This window comes from Rattus rattus, chromosome 1, assembly GCF_011064425.1.
Source record: "Rattus rattus isolate New Zealand chromosome 1, Rrattus_CSIRO_v1, whole genome shotgun sequence".
Classification (NCBI taxonomy): domain Eukaryota; kingdom Metazoa; phylum Chordata; class Mammalia; order Rodentia; family Muridae; genus Rattus; species Rattus rattus.
In genome coordinates this window covers 1,200,196-1,221,607 of record NC_046154.1, presented here as the reverse complement: position 1 = coordinate 1,221,607, position 21,412 = coordinate 1,200,196, and the positions used below count along the sequence as shown (strand labels likewise).

Here is a 21,412-nt window from a genome sequence, read left to right as displayed (position 1 = left end):
AAGCTTGGTTCACCTCAGAAAGCGACTTGACACCTGTTTGAGCTATATAAGGTCTGCGAGGACCTGGAATTGCCATCCTCAACTAATAGACAGATAACCCAGAGTATAGAAGCCTAGCCCAACCTACTGGCATCTTCTAGTACGTCGCTAGACTGAAAACTACAACTCCCAGAATGCCACTCAAAGCTGATCAGGAACCGGAAGTGGTGCGGGGGAGGGACCCACTGTGTTGGTCACTTCTGAGCAAGGTGTGTCAGGTAAGCTGAGGTCTGGTTTTGAGGGTTGGCTAGAGACTGCGAGGTCCCCACCCAGAGACCACCGCACCCCACAGCCTTGGGGCGTCTGGGTCTTGCCTTTCCTCGGACGCAGCTCACGAGCTAGCGTGACCCGCGTTCCCTGTAGTCTGTCTGGGTCTAAGCAGGTGTTCTAGTTCTGAAGGTGGCAGGGCTCAGAATGAGAAAATGAGAGACCTGTGCAAACAGAGGATGATTGGACACTGAGCCACGGCGTTTGTGCTCATCAGGTAGGACTTGGGCTAAAAAAGGTCTGAGGAGGAGATGGTGGTGTTAACTCAGGCATTTATTGAGAGTCTGAGTAAACAGAACAGTTACTTGTATTGCAATGGTGTGGGAACATCAGACAAAAAATAAGTCGTGTTGGATGGTGAAAATATGTCTGATCTGAGGACGTGTGAGATTAAGGGAAGAGCATGTGGGCAGAGAGAACAGTTTATGCAGAGACACTGGGATGTTTAGTATGTTTGGGGAATAGGTAGACCACAGAGAGCAAAAGAAAACGATGGAGGAGGGGCTAGTAGGAAAGATGGTTCTTGCAGAGGACCCGAGTTTGGTTCTCGGCACCCATGTCTGGGCGACTCATGACTGCCTGTAACTTCAGCTCCAGGAGATCCGTTGCCTCTTACTTCCACAGACACTTGTACTCAACTCACGCGCATATAACCACATACATAATTTTTAAAAATAAAATAGGCAGAGTGTGGTGCACGCCTTTAATTCGGGAGGCAGAGGCAGGCGGATCTCTGTTAGTTTGAGGCCACTCTGGTCTACAGAGGGATTTCGAGGACAACCAGGGTACAGAGAAAACCTTGTCTTTAAAAAAAAAAAAAACAAAAAACCAACCAACCAACCAAATGAATGAATGATAAATGAATGAATGAATGAACCAAATGAATGAATGAATATTTGGGCCTTCAACTCCAGCACTTGGGAGGCAGAGGCAGGGCAGATCTGTGAGTTGGAGGAATTAAAATCCTTTAGAAAAAAGAAATTTGGCAGACGGGATAGCCCTTAATGATCTATGTAGATACTGTGTAGATTTTGGATCACTGTGCGTGAAATAGAAAATACTGCTGATTCTAGGCAGAAGAGTGGTATAATTTTCAAACATTTAGATGCTCTTATATCTGTTGCATATTTATGAATATATTTCACAGATGTATTTATTTTCAGACAGGGTCTCAGGTAGTTCAGACTAAGCTCAAAGTCTTTATGTAGCCAAGAATGACCTTGAACTTCTGACCCTATAGCATTACCTGAGCCTTCACAGCTGGTTTATGTTATGGGTTTGTGCATGGGAGGCAAACACTACTGAGTTAATTCCCTGGTCCTAGGATGCTCTTTACTGTGTGAGGTTCAGTGCAAGTTCGAGAAGGATTTGTTGTGGAGTAGGGAAACGGGAGGACCAGTCTGAGTAAACTCAAAGCAGTTGAAATTTGGAGCCTTATAAAGATGGAGTGAATGTCACCACCAAATCCCCAGGACATAACATTATTGTGTCAGTTCCTTAGTAACTATTGAATGATTAAGGCTTAGAAAGGTTTCTTGTTCATTTGAGATAGGGTATAATCACTGTGTGGGCTACACTGGCCTAGAACTCATAATCTCCCTGCCTCAATCTCTCAACTGCTGGGATTAAAGTTATACCGCTCTCCCTGCCTTTAGAAAAGATATTTTAATTAAGAGGTGAAATACCAAATCTGGGCATAGATAATGCCTTGTGTAGGTTCAGATTTGTATTTTTTAAGATTTATTTTTAATGATGTATGTGTGCACATACATGTATGTGTGTTTACACACGCACACACAAGTGTGTGTAGGTACAAGTGCCATCAGAGTTCAGAAGACCATATCTGAACCCCTAGAGAGCAATAATAGGTAGTTATGAACTGCCTGATATGTGTGCTGGTAATAGAACCCTGATTGTCTTTAAAAGTAGCCTTAACCATTGAACAACACCTCCAGTCCCCAGATCTATGCCCAGAGAAACCTTATCTTAAAAAAAAACAAAACAAAAAAAAACAAAAACCCACCAACCAAATGAATGAATGAATGAATGAATGAATGAATATTTGGGCTTTAACTCCAGTTCTTGGGAGGCAGAAGCAGGGCGGATCTGTGAGTTGAAGGCTGGCCAAGTGCTCAGCCACACCCATGCTTTTTGGGGACCCTTAGATGACAACCTTTGTTCCCATTGTGTGTCCGGGACCTATGAGGTCCACCAAAGGTGCAAAGCTGAAGAAAGGTGGGCTCTGCCTCCAGGAGTGTGACGTCTCCTATAATAGAGACGCTCAGGGTGGTGGTTGCTATTGTCTTTATTTGATCTCCTGGTATGAAAAGCATCTTCAGGGACTATAGAATTTAGAAAGGCATGAGGAACAAAAAAGAAAGTGGTGAAGTTCAACAAATACCAGTTATTGATGTTCACGATTTATTTTTATGTGTATGAGTGGTTTGCTTTCATGTATGTCTGTGAACGTTCATTCCTTTGGAGGCTGGAAGAGAGCTTTGGATCCCCTGGAACTGGAGTTAACAGAGGGTTGCCAACCAGTATGTGGGTGCTGGGAACTAAGTCCAGGTCCTCTGCGAGAGCAGCCAGTGCTCTTAACTACGGAGCCATCTCTCCAGCCATTTGGTTTGGTGGGGAAAATATCAACCCAGCTTTTAAGCTTTTTCAGCAGCAGTCCTGGAAAATAGTAGAGCCCCTCAAAATTCTCCTATCCTCGTTTTCCTTCTCAGCCAGACTTTCAAATCGACATTATAAGCACTCATTTCCCACAGGGCCTGTCCTGTAGGAGGCACTCAGTCATGCTTACTGGCCAAAGAAATAGTCATGCACAGAGAAGAAGACAAGGGCTGTGAAATTTGGCTGTTTAAAAAATGCCTTTATTGCTGGGCATGGTGGCACATGCCTTAATCCCAGCACTCAGGAAGCAGAGGCAGGCAGATCTCTGAAAGTTCAAAGCCAGCCTGGTCTACAAATCAAGTTCCAGGACAGCCAAAAGCTGTTAAAAACCAAAACCCAAAACAAGCAAACAACAAAAAAAAATTTGTTTTCGTTCATTTACTTGGAGATGCTAGGGATCAAACCCAGGGCTTTATGAATAGTATGCAAATGCCAGACTTTAAGCCTTAGAGGTTTTATTGGGGAGTGTATTTACCATTGTCTGTATATAGTGTGTGGGGGTACTTGAACTATGGTACATGTGTTTCAGGGGATGAACTTAAGGTCATCCAATCAAATCAGGGCATGTGTGTCCTGGGGTTAGAGCTTTGTTACCCATGAGCCGTCTCTGCTCCCTTACAGTTCTTTTAACAAATTGTTTGCTCACTTTAATAAGGGGTGATTGTTGACTACTGGACCAGTACATCTTCGTTCATGTTAGTGCTTGGAATGGCTTAAACATTGAAAACAAAAGCAAATGATGAGGGAGGAGATGGCTCAGTGTAATGTTCCGGCTTCACAGGCCTCAGAACCTGAGTATGTGATACACTCAGGAAATAAGTAACATTTAAAACTTAACCTAGTAGCTTTGACATGAACTTCTAGCTATACAGGGAGCTGAGACTGGAGGATTGCTGGCTTGAGGCCTGCCTGAGTATAGTATATGAAAAATAAAAGGAGAACTGGGGTTCTAACTCTGTGGTAGAGTATTTGACTAGTGTATGCAAAGCCCTGGATTCAATCCTCAGTACCACGGAAGGATGGATGAATGGAAGGAAAGAAGGAAGGAAGGAAGGAAGGAAGGAAAGGAAGGAAAGAAGGAAGGAAGGAACGAACTATGCTCTTACAGAGTGAGTAGAATGAGAAGCAAGCCCTAGCCCCTGCAGGCAGATAAATGCCAACTGCAAATCTAGAAAGCATTTACATGGCCATCCACAGGGGTGTGTGGTGCATACCCAGAGCTGCCTGGAGACTGAAAAACTGCAAGAACTTCACTGACAGGGTTTCAGACAGAAGCAAAAATGGCCAGTGTTTCCCCAGCACTTACTCTATCAGAGAAGTGAAATACATCCGGTCCTTCTCACAGCTCAGTGAGGTGCCTGTCTACCTCAAGGAGGGCATCTGTGACAGACATAAATGCCGTCCCACCACTCAGGAACAAGGAGCCTGTTCAAATCCAAACTTAAACAACTAAATTTCACCTTAGTTTTGAGGTTGGTGGAGTCAAGGGGTGGGGGAGGGATAAGCAACCTGAGCGTGCAGTGACCCAAAACTAACTCCAAGTCAGAAGCATGATGGATCCCAGGTGACTTTACTGCTGGCATGGCTCCAAACACAACACGCCCATCCCTTAGCTCTGATCCCGCCATCCCTCCACACAGTGGCAACGTGCATGCCCAGACACACCTCCGCTCACGTAGGAGACTGCGGTGTGTTCTGAACTGCAGTGGTTTGCTGTACATGCTAATCTTATGTTTCTACGGAAGCATAATGTCCGGTTATGGAAAACAGACTCTTTACTGTTTTCCCATTGTTATTTATTAGTATCTACCAAACGCTACCAAAATAGTATGGTTCTTAAATTGTTTAATTATTTTGTATTTGTATGTGTATGAGTCTCTTACTTGCGTGTATTTCTATACACGGCATGTGTGGTACCCTCAGAGCCAGAATAGAGTTTAGATCCCCTGGAACTGGAGTTACAGATGGTTGTAACTCACCGTGTGGGTGCTGGGAATGCAACCAGGATCCTCTGGAAGAGCAGCCAGTGCACATAGCCACTGAGCCATCCCTCCAGCCCCCCAGATAGAATTTCTTTAAGGTTGTATTGTGTTAGAATGTTTGATATTTTTTTTAAACTACTGTTTGGGACCAGTGAGATGGTTTTAGCACAGCAAGCTTAACAAAGTAAGGGCTGACTCTTAGTAGCTGTCCCACCTCTGTCTCCCTGTCCAGCCATTGGCTGTCAGCAACTTTGTTTCACCAATCAAAGCCAACTGGGGACAGGGACTCTAATGTCTTACAGGTAGATGTGCCAGTTCCTGTGTAATTTTGGAAGCCGAATTAACACAAATACAACAGCTCACAACATAACTCCAATCCCAGGGAATCCGTGCTCCCTTATGGCCTCTGCATGTGCTGCACACACATGCAGAAACCTACACTCAACATACACATTTACACATAATTTTTAAAAATAAAATATTTAACATTAAAATTACCAATTGAATTTGGGGTTGGGATTAGGACAGAACTTCCGACAATTCCCGAAGTACATACTTGGCCATGTTGTGCCACCTGTTTATGCACAGTGGCATTCTCAGCTCTGACAGTTCCAGTATCAAAATACCAATCAACTCTGAAACACTGCAGCAGTCCTCCGGGAGTCAGCCAGGGTCTAATTCTTTATTGTGAAAATGAACAAACACACTCCTGTCATTCGGATGCAAATGTGCTCTCATCTTCATAAATGCTAAAAGTATTTGTACACCACAGCATTGCTTCAGAACGAATGTCTTTATGGTTTATCATAGATACTGTGGGCTTGTATAGAGTATATGCCTAGACTCGAATAAGAACTTCCTGGTGAGATCCAGCGGGGTCACAGGAAGGCCACGCGCTTGCTGGACAAGCCTGATAACCTGATTTCTGTCCTCAGAGTCCTAGTAAGGGAAGAGAAAACTGACTCTATTCGGTTTTTCTTTGATTTTCACACGCACTCTGTACGTTTATTCCCCTGCCACCTAAGCACACGTGTCACGGCACACATACAGGAATGAACAATTAAGGTAATTTAAGTTTGTTCTAGAGTGAAAAGGGGGTTCCAAGCAGAAAATGTTTAAGAAGCCCCGAACTATCAGGACAGTGAATGCTTTTAGTCCCGGCACTCAGGGAGAGATGGGTGAGTCTCTGAGTGCTAGGTCAGCTTGCCCACACACCACTGGCTTCTCTGTTTCTGGAGTTCGAATACCACTGTTATGGTGCTTCTCAGAGTTTTTCAGCCTGGCTCAGGACCTCGTATGTGGTAAACGTTTAAGAAATATTTGCTAAAGGACTGATTTGAAAGTAAACTGTCACACCGCTTTCCAAATTCCATGGGTACTGATTGCTTGGAGGTATGGCTTCTTCGCTGCTGAACTGTCCTTGCTGTCGTGCCTCTCTGGAATGCTCTCCGGCATGCTTCCATGGTTCATTCATTCCGGGTCAGTATCGCAACCTGCTCCTCACTAACACCGTCTGTCCTTTGGTTGTAAGGAATCAGCTGTGTAAGTGGCACAGGCGCATGGACTGTGAGTGGGAAGGGAGTCCTCAGAGAGCAGACTCGAGGGCCTTGCAGGACCCAGAAGGCCTCCCAGAGGCCGGAGACGAAAATGGACTCTCTGAGAGCTTCCAGCTTCTGCAGATGGATGTGGAATACGACCCCCAAGAAAAGAGCCGCCCTGCAAACAGTGCCGTGTGGAGCTCGGTGGGTGTCTCAGAGAGCTCTGTTCTAAGGGTTGATCCAGGAGATTAAGGGAGCCGAGAGTGAATTCCGTGTATTTTAATTCCCTGCTACTTAGATTAAGGTTTCATTTTCATTGTAGTCATGGGAATGTAAATAAAAATTTAAAAGAAAGTTTGAGATGCCTCAAGAAGGATCAGGGACTCTAAACTCTGTTTTTAAGATTCTGTTCCAAATGAGTTTTCTATAACCTTGGACCGGAAGGGTGAGGGTGATGTTCTCTGTAATTATTCAGTGAGAACGCTTGCCTTGCATGCTCAAGGCCCTGGGTCAGATCCGGAGCAATGCACACAATTATAATAATCCTGTAAGATCATAGTGGTAAAATTAAAAATAAACACAAGCCATTAGGCCTGTTTTTAAGACAAAAAAATCTTTTCCTCTCTAACTTTATATATAAATGAAAAAAAAAAAAAAAAAAAAAGGTGACCGGTGTTCATTTTCCTTTCTGGTGCTTATGAAGTTCTCAAACAATTTTGTTTTCTGGATAATGGAAGAAAAATGTGCAAAGAAAGCAGAGACACTGGGAAAGGATAGTCTCCTCAAAGAAGAGCAAACGGAAGCAGGAAAGAGAGCGAAGGAAAGCCAAGCGTGCAGAAGACCCGGGTAACGGTAAGCGCGATTGATCGCAGGTGAAAGGTCATTGCTTTCAGCAAACTTGTTTTTATGTTGCTCGGAGAGTAGGGCCTATTTACCCGGTTCCTTTGCAAATCAAAGTACCAGTGTGAACGCAAAGGTTGCCTTTAAAGTAGAAGCTAAGTGAGCCTTTGTGTCTGTAAACTTGAAGCAGAAGGGATGATGCCGAGGTAGCTCCTACTTACTCATGCTGTGTGCTAGCCTTAAAATCATGCACTGATTAGCTCGGGGCTGCTGCGTACCATGAGTATCCCCTTTTTGTAGAAGAGATGGGTTCAGATTAGATAACATACTTAAAATAACTCAGCTTACAAATGAACAACAAGTGAATTTAGCACACTCTCTAAGCCATTCTCCGCACCAAAAATAAAAGAGATTCGTCTACACAGAAGAGCCCATGGGTTGTACAAAAAGAGCTATTAGTTCTAGTAGGTCCAGAAAAGACACTGGACTCAAATTAGTATTTTGAAAACTGGCCTTTGGCCAGACATAGTGGACACGCCTTTGATCCCAGCACTCAGGATGCAGAGTCAGGCTGATCTCTGTGAGTTCAAGGCCAGCCTGGTCTCAGGGTGAGTTCTAGGACAGCCAGGGCTACACAGAGAAACCCTGTCTCAGAAAAACAAAAACAAACAAACAAGAAAAAAAGAAATGAAAGAAAGAGAGAGAGAAAGAAAAGAGGTAGAAAAGGACTGATTACAGTTCCCCTCCTCTCCCTCTCCACTGCCCTCCCATCCAGACCCAACCCATGTCTGTCTCATTAGAAAACAAGCAGGCTTCTAAGGGACAATAATAAAATATAGTAAGATAAAACACATACCGTCACGTTGGAGTTGGACAGGAGAAACAAACAGAAGGAAAAGAGCCCAAGAGAAGACACAGAGTCAGAGACCCACACAGGAATCCCATAAACACGCTGGGCTGGAACTCTAATGCGTAGGCAGAGGACCTGGTGCAGACCCACACAGGCCCTGTGCATGCTGCCTCAGACTCCGTATGAGCTTTGATCATGTTGATTTAGAAGGCGAAATCTCCCCTCCCCGCTGGCTCGTACACTCTTTCCACATCCTCTTTGCAAGGGTTCCTGGAGCCGTGATGGGAGGGATTAGGTGGAGACGTCCCACTCAGGGCCGAGTGTTCCGGGTCTCTCACTCTCTGCATAACGTCTGCCCGTGGATCTCTGTATTTTCCCATCTGCTGCAGGAGGAAGCGTCTCTGGCCGCTGAGTCAGACACTGATCTATGAGTGTAGATCATGTCATTAGGAATCATTTTATCACTCTGTAGTTTTTGTTTTAGACCAGTAATATTTTACCCTAGGTCCCTGGGCTATCTCATCTCAGGTTCTCGCTCACCCAAGCAATGTCAGGTATGGACTTCATCTCATGGAGTGGGCCTTAAGTCAGACGCCGATTGGCTTCATGCGTCCAATGCCCTAGCATGCCTGCAGGCAGGACACCGTTGGATATCAAAGGGTCTGTGACTGTCTGGAGTTTATGTCACTCTTTTGGTAGTGGGCAGAGTACTTTCCTGTACCAAAGGCACCAGTTCAACTTCATGTTCTGTGAGTTGTGTGGTGATGTCTTCAGCAGTGGGGCCTGGCTGTCAGTTTGTGGAGAGCAGCCTTGGTCACAGCCTTGAGATTTGGAGAGTCCTATGGGACTCCTTTGGCCAACAACTCAGGTGTAACCTAATCCCAGTACTGGAAGCTTCCTTGGTGACAAGAGATGAACAGTTGGGACTCTGTCTCCCCATTATGTGATCACCTTCACATATGCATAAGTATCAGGAAGCTTCTACTGTGTTAGGTTTGCATACTGACCCCTCAGAGGGTGTTGATTTTAGCTGTCTCTCCTCGTTTTTCCCTTCGTAGTTCTCTCTCCCACCCGACTTGATCCTCCTGTTCCTGCAACCCCCCATCCACTCATATCTGTCCCATTTCTCTTACCTAACAAGATCTGAATACCCCAGCTCCTTAATCTATACATAACTTCTGTGGTTCTGTGGAGTGTAGCTTCGTTATCATTGACTTAACAGCTAATACCCACATTGTAAGAAAGTATATAACATATTTATATTTCTGAGTCTGGGATACCTCACTTAAGATAATTTTTTTTTTCTTATACTAACACATCTACCTGAAAATTTCATGATGTCGGTTTTTTTTTTAAATGGCTAAATACTACTCTATCGGGTAAATGTATCACATCTATCCAGTCTTCTGTTGAGGGTAGGTTGTTTCCAGTTTCTAAGATTATAAATAGAGCAGCACTGAACATGGCTGAGCGGGCGTCTCTGTGGTAAGATGAAGCATCCTTTGGGTGATGCCCAAGAGTGCATCTTGAGGTAGATCAATTCCCATCTTCCTGGGGAACCGCCACACTGATTTCCATAGCGGCTGCAGAGTTTGCACTCCTACCACAGAGTGTTCCCTTCGCTCCACATCCTTGCCAGCATGAGCTGTCCCCGTGTTATTGACTTTAGACTTTCTGATGAGTGAAAGCTCATGGTTTTGATTTGCATTTCCCCCGTGGCCAAGGATGTTGAACATTTCTTTCTTTCTCAGCCATTTGTGTTTCCTCTGTTGAGGATCCTCAGTTCAGATCTGTGCCCCACTTGTGATTAGATTATTTGATTTCTTGACACCTAGATTATATATTTTGGATTTTAGTTCTCCATCTGATGTGTGATTGGTAGAAATCTTTTCCCACTCAGTGGCTGCCACTTTGTCCAAATACTGTCCTTTGCCGCGCAGAAGCGTCCCAATTTCACGAAGCCCCGTTGATTAATTGTTGACCTTAGTACCTGTGCTATCCCATTCTTAATCCTCTCTGGTATTTCTGTCGCAGGCACCTGCCCACAGCACAGCAAACGTTTTTTGAAAGCCTTAACCAAAGAGAAACTTTTGGAAGCCAAACACTCAGGACCAAGACTGTGTGTTGACTTGAGCATGACCCAGCACATGTCCAAGAAGGTAGAGCATCCAGAGGCCAAGGGAGGCACGGAAGGAAGGGTGCAGGCTAGGGAAGGGGACGGTCACCAGCGTCTGTGGTTCTGTCGGCCAGAAGTGTCTGCTCTTCTGTTCTAGGCAACTGACTTCCACAGGGGTTGTTGGAAAGGAGCACGGGTTCTTTGATTTAGTTTGCAGTTTGTCCTCTCTCTCCAGCCGTGATGTTCTCAGTCTGGATGGAACCTGGCTGGTTAAATTCTCCAGACACTAAATCTTTGTCCTTCTGCCTAGAAGAGAAATGCTAGCCCGCAGCATGTTGTCGGGAGGGTCCCTGGTGGGAGGTCTTCTTGCAGTGTTTGTGTTTTAGTCGTTTCTCAATGTTCTCTTTGGCGAGGGAGGATTTGTCCCCAAGGGTTCTGGAGACGGCTGGACACAATGCCTTATGATTCAGGACAGATGAGATTGACAGCAGTCTAATCAGCTCATGGGCTCACAGCCCAGGGAGGAGGATGTGACATGATACACAAAGCCACATGGGTCATGTTTGGGAAGAGAAAGCAGCGGGCTGGCTTTGTCCCGTTGAGGATGAGATGGGTCCCTGGGTCCCACAGAACAACACAGTGGGCTTGTTGGAATGTTCCCTGGGCTGCTGGGACCTGGTAGGAACAAGCAGGACCTGTGCCTCCTTTACTTGATGGAAAGGGCTTTTTAGCTACGGGCACTTGTTGCATCTGGAAAGGCAGACTTGGAGCACGGGGGCTTGATTTTTGAGATCCTCTCAGTTGTACCAGAAGTCAGTCCAGCACATAATCCTGGGCCTCAATGTGAGGCCTAACTCCATAGTTGACCTAATTCCAGATGACACTGTTGGGTGTGCTAATGACACACATTTCTCAGAGAAGCTAGGAAGAATACATCTCTGAGGTTCTCAATGGGACCTCTAACTGCAGCCTCTAAAGAATGAACAAGAAGGCAGGAGGTGGTGGTGCATGCCTTAAATCCCAGTGCTTCAGAGGCAGAGGAACAGCCATAAAAAATCAGAATGGACAAGGGAGTCTCTCCTTACACTAACCGAGAGCAGATTAAATCAAATCCAAAGCCTTGTAGGCCATTTATTCAGTGTAGCACAAATCAAAATAAATTATTAAAAAAAAACTTTCTAGGATTAGGGAGGAAAGTTAGAACTTCCAACATTGTAACATCTCTTAAAGTTAGGGGGATGGTGCCTAATGTACCTAACGGGCACGGAAGTGTTGAACTCTACCTGACCTCTTTAATACATCTATAGTAGAACTTGGTGTAAAAGCAGAAGTCTTTCCACATACCATGGGCAGAGTCAGTGGGAGGCAGAACTCTCCGTTTTTTGTACTTAGGAGCAGTTCCCGACTAGTGTCATCATCTTAACCTTGGTCTGCTATGTCTTGGAGCATGGCACTTCTGTATGTGATCAATCCCAAGTAAAAGGAGCCAGGCTAGCCCATGGGAGACTTGTGGAGCAGCGCCCAGGGAGTGACTGCTGCTAGGGCTGGTATGCCTCCATGTCAAAGGCTCGATCGTCCTTATCGCTTCACAGGAACTGAGTAGGTTGGCCGGACAGATCCGAAGGCTCTATGGTTCAAACAAAAAAGCCAGCAGGCCCTTTTGGATTTACCTTACTGGATTCTCAACTGACAGCCCCCTCTATGAGGAATGCCTGAGGATGAATGATGGATTTTCTGCTTACGTGGTAAGACTCCCCTAGCGTGGGGTTGGGGATTTGGCTCAGTGGTAGAGCGCTTACCTAGGAAGCGCAAGGTCCTGGGTTCGGTCCCCAGCCCCGGAAAAAAAAAAAAGAAAAAAAAAAAAAAGAAAGAAAAGAAAAGAAAAAGACTCCCCTAGCGTGCTACCTGCGTTATCTAAGTGTGCTTCTGTCCCAATAGGAAGGTTTTACTCGTTCGTTCTTTGATGTGCAGCTGGCTTTCCACTCATGGCTTCCACATCCTTACATTCAGCTGCACTCTTACTGCATTCATCTGTTCTGTTAGAGTGTGTGTGTGTGTGTGTGTGTGTGTGTGTGTGTGTGTGTGTGTGTGTGTGTGTGTGTGTGTGTGTACCATGGTACAAACACAGAGGTCAGAGGACAGTGAGAGCTGGTTTTCTCTCCATCACATGGGTCCTGGGAGGAGACTCAAGTCAGGCTTCCGAGCAAGTGTCTTTACCCACTGAGCTCTCACTCCTGTGGCTTAAACGTAGTTTTTAAAAAATATTTTGAGGGCTGGAGAGATGGCTCAGCAGATAAGAACACTGACTGCTCTTGCAGAGGTCCTGAGTTCAAATCCCAGCAACCACATGGTGGCTCACAACCATCTATAGGAGGATCTGGTGCTCTCTTCTGGCCCACAGGTGTACATTCAAGCAGAATGCTGCATATATGATAAATAAATATTTTAAAAACAAATTGCACTTGTAGTGAACACATAGACACTTTTTTATTGTCGTTTATTCCCTCTGCAATACAGTAGAGCTGGGTGTGGTGGCTCACTGGGGAACCTGAGGCAGAAGGACTGTCACAAGTTTGAGGGTGGCCTGAACTGCATAGTGGGCCCTAGGCCATTGTGACACGTGTCTCACAAACAACCAGAGGAAGCTAAACTACAGCACGAGAACTATTGTGGTGCCAGGCATTAGGATAGTCTAGAGGTGGTTTACTTAGTGATCGTTTTAAGTCTTCGGGAACATATAACTTAAATGTAAACATTGGTATTTTATATAAGGGACTTGAACATTGTCTTAGTTAGGGTCTTACTGCTGTGAACAGACACCATGACCAATGTAAGTTTTATAAAGGACAACATTTAACTGGGGCTGGCTTACAGGTTCAGAGGTTCAGTCCATTATCATCAAGGCAGGAGCATGGCAGCATCCAGGCAGGCCCGGTGCAGGAGGAACTGAGTTCTATATCTTCACCTGAAGGAAGCCAGGAACAGACTGAGCATCCTCAGCCACCTAGGAGGAGGGTCTCCAAGCCCACTCCACAGTGACACACTTCTGCAACAAGGCCACACCTTCTAATAGTGCCACTCCAGGAAGCCAGGAACAGACTGAGCATCCTCAGCCACCTAGGAGGAGGGTCTCCAAGCCCACTCCACAGTGACACACTTCTGCAACAAGGCCACACCTTCTAATAGTGCCACTCCCTGGGCCAAGCACATGCAAACCATCACAAACATGTTTAGATTTTAGTGACTATGGGGCCATCTGGAAACCAGTCCCCACCGATGCTGAGGGGACCTGCAATGTCTGTATATAAATGGTATCTTTTCACTGTGGCAATCTAAAAGGTCTCAGAATCTTTCATTTGTTCTTGTAATTACATTTTTCTCATTCTTGCCCTTCCTTGGCAAACTAATGTTCCCATCTAGAACCATGTTTCATAACCTGTCTAGTTCATGCTAAACCGTATACTCTAGTAATATTTGAGGAGCAGTGAGGCTTCAAGGTGTCTTTTAGGAAGACGTCCCGGACTTTGCACTCTTTGCGGAGGGTCTGGTAAAGGTAGCAGTAGATAGGCTAGTGAGAATCCAGGTCTGTTTCCAAAACATGGCACTAAAAATGCCCCTCCGTGCACTGTGTAGCTGGGACTGAGTTATTACAGCCTTCCTGGGGAAGCTGCGGAGGCCATAGGTGTGAGGGCTGCACAGCCAGCAGTGTGCTATTCCTGCAGCCTCTCCCTATACCCTGAGTCCCTGCCGTTCGTTCTGAGGTGATCTCCCTTTGCTCTGACTCTTTCAGTTTTCCCTGTGTCAGTCTTACCTCTCTCCAGCCCCAGTGTTGCTTTCACCAGAAAGCCACTCCCTCACCTGAAGTCCTGGTGTATGCCCCCTGTCCCTCTGGGGGAACCTGCCACTCTCCGTCTCATTTCTGTGGTTTGAATACATGTGCTTGTTTGTGTGTCTCAACTAAGCACTTTTCAAGACGGCCTCGGGCTGCTGGGTAACCGGTGTTGAGTTGTGCGTGATGCAGTTTTAACCCCACTCCACTCGGGTACTTGTCTCTGTATTTCCAGCTCGATGTGACAGAAGAAGACTGTTTTAGCCTATTTCCCCTGGAAACCCTTGTGTACCTGACTCCTGACTCTGAACACCGTGAGTACCTGACCTTCCCCCGTGGGTTCACACAGAGCTTGGTCCCTCGTCTCCTGTTGCCGCATTCCCTGCAGTACGTTTGCTCTCACTCCATGTGAGACCGTGGGAGGAAATACCGGGGGATGAGCTGACCTCTCTTGTGGGCAGATAGCCAGTGCTGCAGAGATTGGTTCTATCCTCTGCTGGACTTTGCATGCTGCCTGGCAATCACTTCCTGGCCAGCTTTGGTCAGTGTGTATTTATATATATCCCGTCCTCCCGTCCTCCTACCCTCCCTCCCTAGACTGCCCTCTGTAGCTCTCACTAGTGTTAGGTCGGCCATGGCCCTCTCAGATTCATCTCACGTTTCTCCACTTGTGGTTTTGTTTCCCTTCTAACCCAGCGCTGCTTTGGGCACAGCACCTGCGTTTCTTCAGGTCCGCCAGCAGGCTTTAGTTTGTGACGTATTCGGTGTATTAATATTGTTGGTGTTCCTTTCCTTTTGCTTTCTTTGGATTTAGAAATTTTAAAACAAATTTGATCTCAGTGGCTTTCATCTTTCCATTAGCTCTTGAAGACATTGATCTGAGCACAGTTTACATTATTGGTGGACTTGTAGATGAGAGCATTCAGAAGGTAAGTCGACATTTTAGCCTCACCCCACCCCCTTTCTTTCTTTCTTTCTTTCTTCCTTTCTTTCTTTCTTCCTTTCTTTCTGTTTTCTAAACCAGGTTCTTTCTTTAAGGTTTATTTTTATTTTATGTATATGAGTACACTGTAGCTGTCTTTTTTTTTTTTTTTTTTTTTTTAAATGAGTATACTATAGCTGTTTCCAGACATACCAGAAGAGAGCATCAGATCCCATTACAGATTGTTGTGAGCCACCATGTGGTTGCTGGGAGTTGAACTCAGGACCTCTGGAAGAGCAGCCAGTGCTCTTAACCACTGAGCCATCTCTCCAGCCATAAACCAGTTTTTCTTTATGTAGCCCTGGCTGCCTGGGAACTTGCTCTGTAGACTAGGCAGGCCTTAAACTCACAGAGATCCACCTGCATCTGCCTCCTAAGAGCTTGGATTAAAGGGGTTCACCAACAATTTCCAGTTGTTTTATACCAGTTTTAGTAGAGGCATTTGCCCTGTTGTTCATTTCCCCAGAAGGCCTAGCAGCTGTGTGGGAACAAGAAGAGCTTGTTCATAGGGGGCCCCTCCTGCCTGGAGGTCCCTCTTCTCATCAGCCGTCCTGACTGACAGGAGCAGAGTCAGGTGATTCCGACTCAGCCATTCTTCGCTGCTTCTCCTCTCCTCTCTGCCAGGTTGACTCTGATCTCGGCTCAGCATTCTTTTTCCCAGCACTTTGTTCTCTGTGAGAGATTGGTCAGCTTCTTGTAGGCTGACTTTCTTTCGGGAGGGTTGTCCACACTTCTTTTTTAGGTTTGTTTTTTATTTTACATACAGGACTGTTTTGCTCACACATCTGTCTGTGTACCGTGTGCATGCCTGCTCGGAAGAGGGAGGGCATCAGAGCCCCTGGAATTAGAGTCATAGATGGTTGTTAGCCCCTATGGATGCTGGGAATAGAACCCAGGTCCTCTGTAAAGGGCAACAAATGCTCCTAGCTGCTGGACCATCTTTCCAACTTCTTCTTCAGTATTCTTTTGTTGAGTTGGAATAATTAAGCTGGTACTTGAAGTTTTAAACTTTGTTTCTATTATATAAATATAAATCTTCTCTGCTTACATTCACTAAGTAACGCATACTGCATAGTTTTTAAGTTGAATAATGATACAACAGTTCGCACTTGCAAAAAGAAATGTAGTGAGAAATAAGTGTCCTTCCCACCCCTCAACCCTCAAAGCATCATGGTCCATTTTCTCAGGCATGTTTGTTGGTCTGTTTTACACGTGTTTATAGTGGATGTAGAAATATTCCATGTAGGGGCTGGGGATTTAGCTCAGCGGTAGAGCGCTTACCTAGGAAGCGCAAGGCCCTGGGTTCGGTCCCCAGCTCCGGAAAAAAGAACCAAAAAAAAAAAAAAAAGAAATATTCCATGTGTGAGACACACATATACAAAGCACATGTTTAATACCGATGGCAGCTCAACCTATCATTTAGCTGGATTTAGTTTTAGAGCAATTCAATGATAGATTGAGCTACCATTGGTGTTAAACATGTGCTTAGTTTTAGTACAGTTAAATGTGTGGATCTAAGTGTTCCGTGGCGTCATAATAGTCATCTTGTATGGTGGGGGCTCCTACAGAAGCCTGCTTCTAGGGATTAGAAAGTCACTGTTGATCCCCAGTATAATCCCTGATTCAGGGAGCTGACTGAGCTGTCTGTTTCTATCATATAAATGCTGTGTTCCATTATAATATACATAACAGAATATTCTATTATATAAGTAAACGCTCTCAGAGCGTTCCCTGGCAGAGTACCAAGGCAAGAACGTGCCATCAGATGAACCCATTTTTGGTTTCCATCCTCTCCAAACTCGATGAGGTTGGGCATCATCAGGAGTGACACTCTGGGCCTCCTGGTGTGACACTCTTTCCTGTCAATGCAGTCACAAGGAATCAAGAAGTCCATTCTGCAAGACAGCAGGACTTTCAAAAGAGCCACTATAATAGAAACTAAACCAAACCGGGGGGAGAGGGGACTGTCTTGAAGGAGCATAACAAAATAAAACACAGGTTTAGTGATGTGTGTATGGTCCCATCTACCTGGGGGGCTAAGTCAGAATCATTCAAGCCCCTGTGAGCCCTTCCTACAAACAAGAAACTGTCAGTGTGGTTTGATTGTATTATGGATTAGGAGGAAAGTTTTACCAAAGACCTTCGGGGGAGACTTTAATAATGGTTGTGTATTAAATAATCTTACAGGATTTTTAGAAGTGAAGACAGTACTGTGCTAGAGGGGGAGAGAGCTGTTGCCCTCCAGTGAGAGGTCAAGTGTGAGGTGCAGTGTTAGAATGGCCGAGGCTCACAGAAATTTGATAACATGTTAGTTGGCGAATGTAGGTGACAGGATGGGAGCTAATTTAATGATTCTTTCAGATTTCTTAGATCTGAGGTATTTTAAAATAGGTAGTTGGGAAGGGGAGGAGAGCCTTATCTCAGATTTGGGGTCACTACTTAACCTCTGACTTATCACGTTTCCTGCGACAGGCAGATGGCCCCTCTGAGGCTGTAAAGTCCAGAACTTCAGTGAGTGCAGGATGCTGCTTAGATGTGAAATTTTATTTTGTTTATTTTACAGTCTGACCACAGTTTCCCCTCCTTCCTCTACCCCCAGACTGTCCCTCTCCCTGTCCACCCATGCTTCATTTCTCTTCAGAAAAGGGGAGGCCTCCTATGGATATCAACCAGCCATGGCCTATCTAGTTGCATTAAGGTTAGGTATATCTTCTGCTGGGACTCTGTCTGAGCTCCACCCCCACAGCTACCTGGCAACAGCCAGGCATGCTCCGCCCCACAGTTGCCTGGCAACAGCCAGCTGTGCCTGACTATAAAGGAGGCTGCTTGCCCCTCCTCTCCCTCTTGTTCTCTCTTACTCTTCTCTTCTCTGTCCCTCCTCGCCCCATCCCACCCTTCCCTCCACGTGCCCATGGCTGGCCTTTGTTCCTCCCCTCTCCTACTCTTCTTCTCTCATTAAACCTTTCCACATGGAACCATCCTGTCCGAGATTTCAGCCCCAACATCTTCTGTTTAGGCTAGATAAGCAATCTAGTGGGGAGGAAGGGTCCCCTTGATCCTCCTGTTAGGGACCCCTCAAGAAGATCAAGCTTTACAAATGTGCAGTGTCTAGGTCAGTCCTATGCATGTTGTCTGCTTGGTGCTTCAGTCTCTGTGAGCTCCTATGGCTCCTGTTAGTTGACAATGTAGCTTTTCTTGGGGTGTACTTGACCCCTCTGGCTCCTACAGTCCTTCCCTACCTCTTCCACGGGATTCTCTAAGTTCTGCCTAATTTTGGGTCTCTTTATCTGTTTCCACCAGTTGCTGGATGAAGCCTCTCAAATGACCGAAATATGAGTATAGCAGAATATCATTAGGAATCATTTCATTAATTTTTTTTTTTGTCATTTGTGTTTGGTTCTATTATGGGTCCCTGTGATAGCCCCTGGTTCACCCTCTGGGCAGTGTCAGGGGTGGGTCCCTCTCATGGAATGGGTCTTAAGCTGGACCAGACATTGATTGGCCACTCCCACAACTTCTGTGCCACCTTTACCCCAGCACATCTTGTAGGCAGGACAAATTGTAGGTTGAAGGTTTTGAGTCTGGGTTGGTGTCCCAGTCCCTCCACTGGAAGTCTTGCCTGGTACCAGGAGGTGGCCGGTTCAGGCTCTACATCCCCACTGCTAGGAGTCATAGCCAGGGTCACCCTTGTATCCTGGGAGTTTCCACTGCCCTAGGTTTGTAGCTCCTCCCAGACATGCTACCTCCGAGTTCCAGTTGTCTCTCCAGTGCCCTCTCCCTCACCACCCCGATCCCTCCTGTTCCCATCCCACCCCTTCACCCCACTCAGTCCCCTCTCCCCATCCACAGGCAGTGTCTGTTGTTTCCCCTTCTCAGTGAGATTCACTCCTCTGCCCTGAGCCCTCCCTGTTACTTAGCTTCTTTCGGCCTGTGGACTGTAACCTGCTTTTCCTGTACTGTACCATAACAGCCACTCCTAAGTAAGTACAGGCCGAGTTTGTCTTTCTGGGTCTGGGTTACCTCGCTCAGGGTGGTCTTCTCTAGTTCCATCCATTTGCCTGCAAATTTCATGACGTCACTGTTTTTAATAGCTGAGTAATATTCCATTGTGTAAATGTACTACACTTTCTTTGTCCGTTCTTCAACTGAGGGACATCCGGGTTGTTTCCAGTTTCTAGCTATTATGAATAAAGCTACTAGGAATATAATTGAGCATGTTCCCTTGTGGTACAGTGGAGTGTCTTTTGAGTATGTGTCCAGGAATGGTATAGCTGGGTCCTGAGGTAGATCATTTCCCAATCTTCCATAAATTCGCCATATTGACTTCCAAAGTGACTACACCAGTTTGCACTCCCAGCACCAATGGAGAATTCATTCCCCTTGCTCCACATCTTCGCCAGCACGAGTTGTCATTTGTGTCCTTGATCTTAGCCATTCTGACAAGTGTAAGATTGAATCGTATCCCTGGTTTCTACCAACTAAAAGTAGCGATGTGTAGGAATTTTCAAAGCTGGCAGTGCCTATTACAATGAATACAATGAAAAATTATATGTAATTTTTATAATAAAATTTGATTTACAGAAGGTGACATTTCAAAAAGCCCGAGAATACTCTGTCAAGACAGCCCGGTTGCCAATCCAGGAACACATGATCAGGTGCCAGAATGAGAAAAACTTCCATTCCAAAATCCTGGCCATCAACCAAGGTACTGCCCAGAACCCAACCCAACATGCTTTCCTTACGGGCTGTTTGCTAGTCCTCTGTCTTGGATGGACTCTGTTTTCTGTTTACTCAAAGACTACTTGACGGCTTATCCTGCTGCTGCTTCACTTTAAGTGTAATGCCCTTGACTCAATCTCCTATGACACCTAAACTCTGCTGCTGGGAGCCATCCTGGACATTGAGAGGTGTTCCTCATCTTGTTCTTGTTCCTGGATGAAATGTCCCTTTGCCTAGAATACCCCGCATCTCTACCTTCATTGGCCAGTATCTTTGTCCTCTAGGCTTCAGCTTGGGAGCATCTTAACTGCCTTCCCTCCCACCGCAGGCTACACCAGGCCCCTGTGTTCCCATGGTGCTGTGTTCCTTGGTTGCAGTTGTCCACTCACAAGCGTTCAGTGTAGGCTAAGACCTTGTAAATCAGCAGGGCTGTGTCCTTGCCTCTCTCCTCCTGTGATCTACACCGCATGTGACTCAGAGAGTGTGTGGTCAGTGAAGACATCCCACAACACCCTTCTCCACACTCACTAGTCCTTCACTAGTCTCTTCTCCTGAAAGGTCACCAACATCCGTTTACCTCCTGACAGTGTTCGATATCCTGTCTGCTTACTTGGAAACTCGTGACTGGCCTGAAGCATTGAAGAAAGGGGTTTCTCCAGGAAAAGGCTACATTCTTCGGAATTCAGTGGAATGATGGGCAGCCTGAGATTCCGGCTACAGGGGGTGAGGCGCTGGGGTGTCTTGACCAAAGGATGCGGCAAAAGGTGGCAGTGGCACACACTTGCCTCCACATGCTGTCTTGGATCTTTGAAAGCCATCAGAGGCAAGGACCACATTTTACACTGTTTTACACAAAGCCTGGCTCACTGGAAGTGTCCTGATAAAACATTATGGTTCAAAAATGTTTGTGTTAAGGAATCACTAAAATATGTCATTCTGGGTGTTAACTCATGCTTTGTACATCCTGTTTTTATAAAAGGTCTACTTTTAGAGATGTTTAAATGATTGTCTGAGCTTTTCATTTAACTTACAAAAAGTTACTTTTCTGTAAACGTGCTGATTTTCACCAGCTCGGACACGTGCCACAGTAGGCCTCACTGTCTCAGTCCCACCCAGCTTGCCCTACTTTGTCTTGTTCTTCCCTGTGGCTCTCTCCCTGTTCTTACTGATTATGGTCATGGAGGCTCCTCTCTTCTGATCCGTAAATAGCTTCGTGTAGCCTTGAGCTCAGACAAGCCAACTGCTCTATACAAATATATACCCCAGATCTAATAAAAACACAAGTTATTGATAAAGGCAGCATAAAGCAGGCAGAAGAGAATGCTGCATTCTGACACACAGGCTTACTAATCCACCCTCTATTACACAAATACAAGTCTCCTCCTCACATTCAAATACAACCATCTCAGTTGCCTCCAGTTCTGGTTTACCTTAGTTAATGTACGAGCAAATGAACATTTTTTTTTTTTTTGATCTCCAAAGAACCAAAAGTTACCTCTGCCTACTTCCTTCCTTTCATTTTAAGTCCCTTGGGAACTCTCACTTGATAAATTTTATGTGTTGCTCTTACTGCA

The 21,412-nt window shown here is 45.6% G+C and overlaps 1 protein-coding gene across 2 annotated transcripts; it reads left to right on the top strand.

Moving 5' to 3' along the window:
• Nucleotides 1-271: 271 nt before the first annotated feature.
• Trmt10b (tRNA methyltransferase 10B) lies at nucleotides 272-20,840 on the top strand. 2 transcript variants are annotated; one of them, XM_032891271.1, is made up of 9 exons: nucleotides 272-523; nucleotides 6,496-6,706; nucleotides 7,240-7,354; nucleotides 10,227-10,351; nucleotides 11,901-12,053; nucleotides 14,373-14,451; nucleotides 14,999-15,066; nucleotides 19,701-19,824; nucleotides 20,426-20,840. In XM_032891271.1, the coding sequence occupies exons 2-9, from the start codon at nucleotides 6,524-6,526 to the stop codon at nucleotides 20,530-20,532; spliced, it is 954 nt and encodes a 317-aa protein (XP_032747162.1). In that variant the 5' UTR covers nucleotides 272-523; nucleotides 6,496-6,523; the 3' UTR covers nucleotides 20,533-20,840. The 2 variants fall into 2 exon arrangements, with proteins under 2 accessions (XP_032747162.1, XP_032747170.1); XM_032891279.1 differs by lacking the exons at nucleotides 272-523; nucleotides 7,240-7,354; nucleotides 10,227-10,351 and having other exon boundaries at nucleotides 6,612-6,706; nucleotides 11,912-12,053.
• The last annotated feature ends 572 nt before the right edge of the window (nucleotides 20,841-21,412 follow it).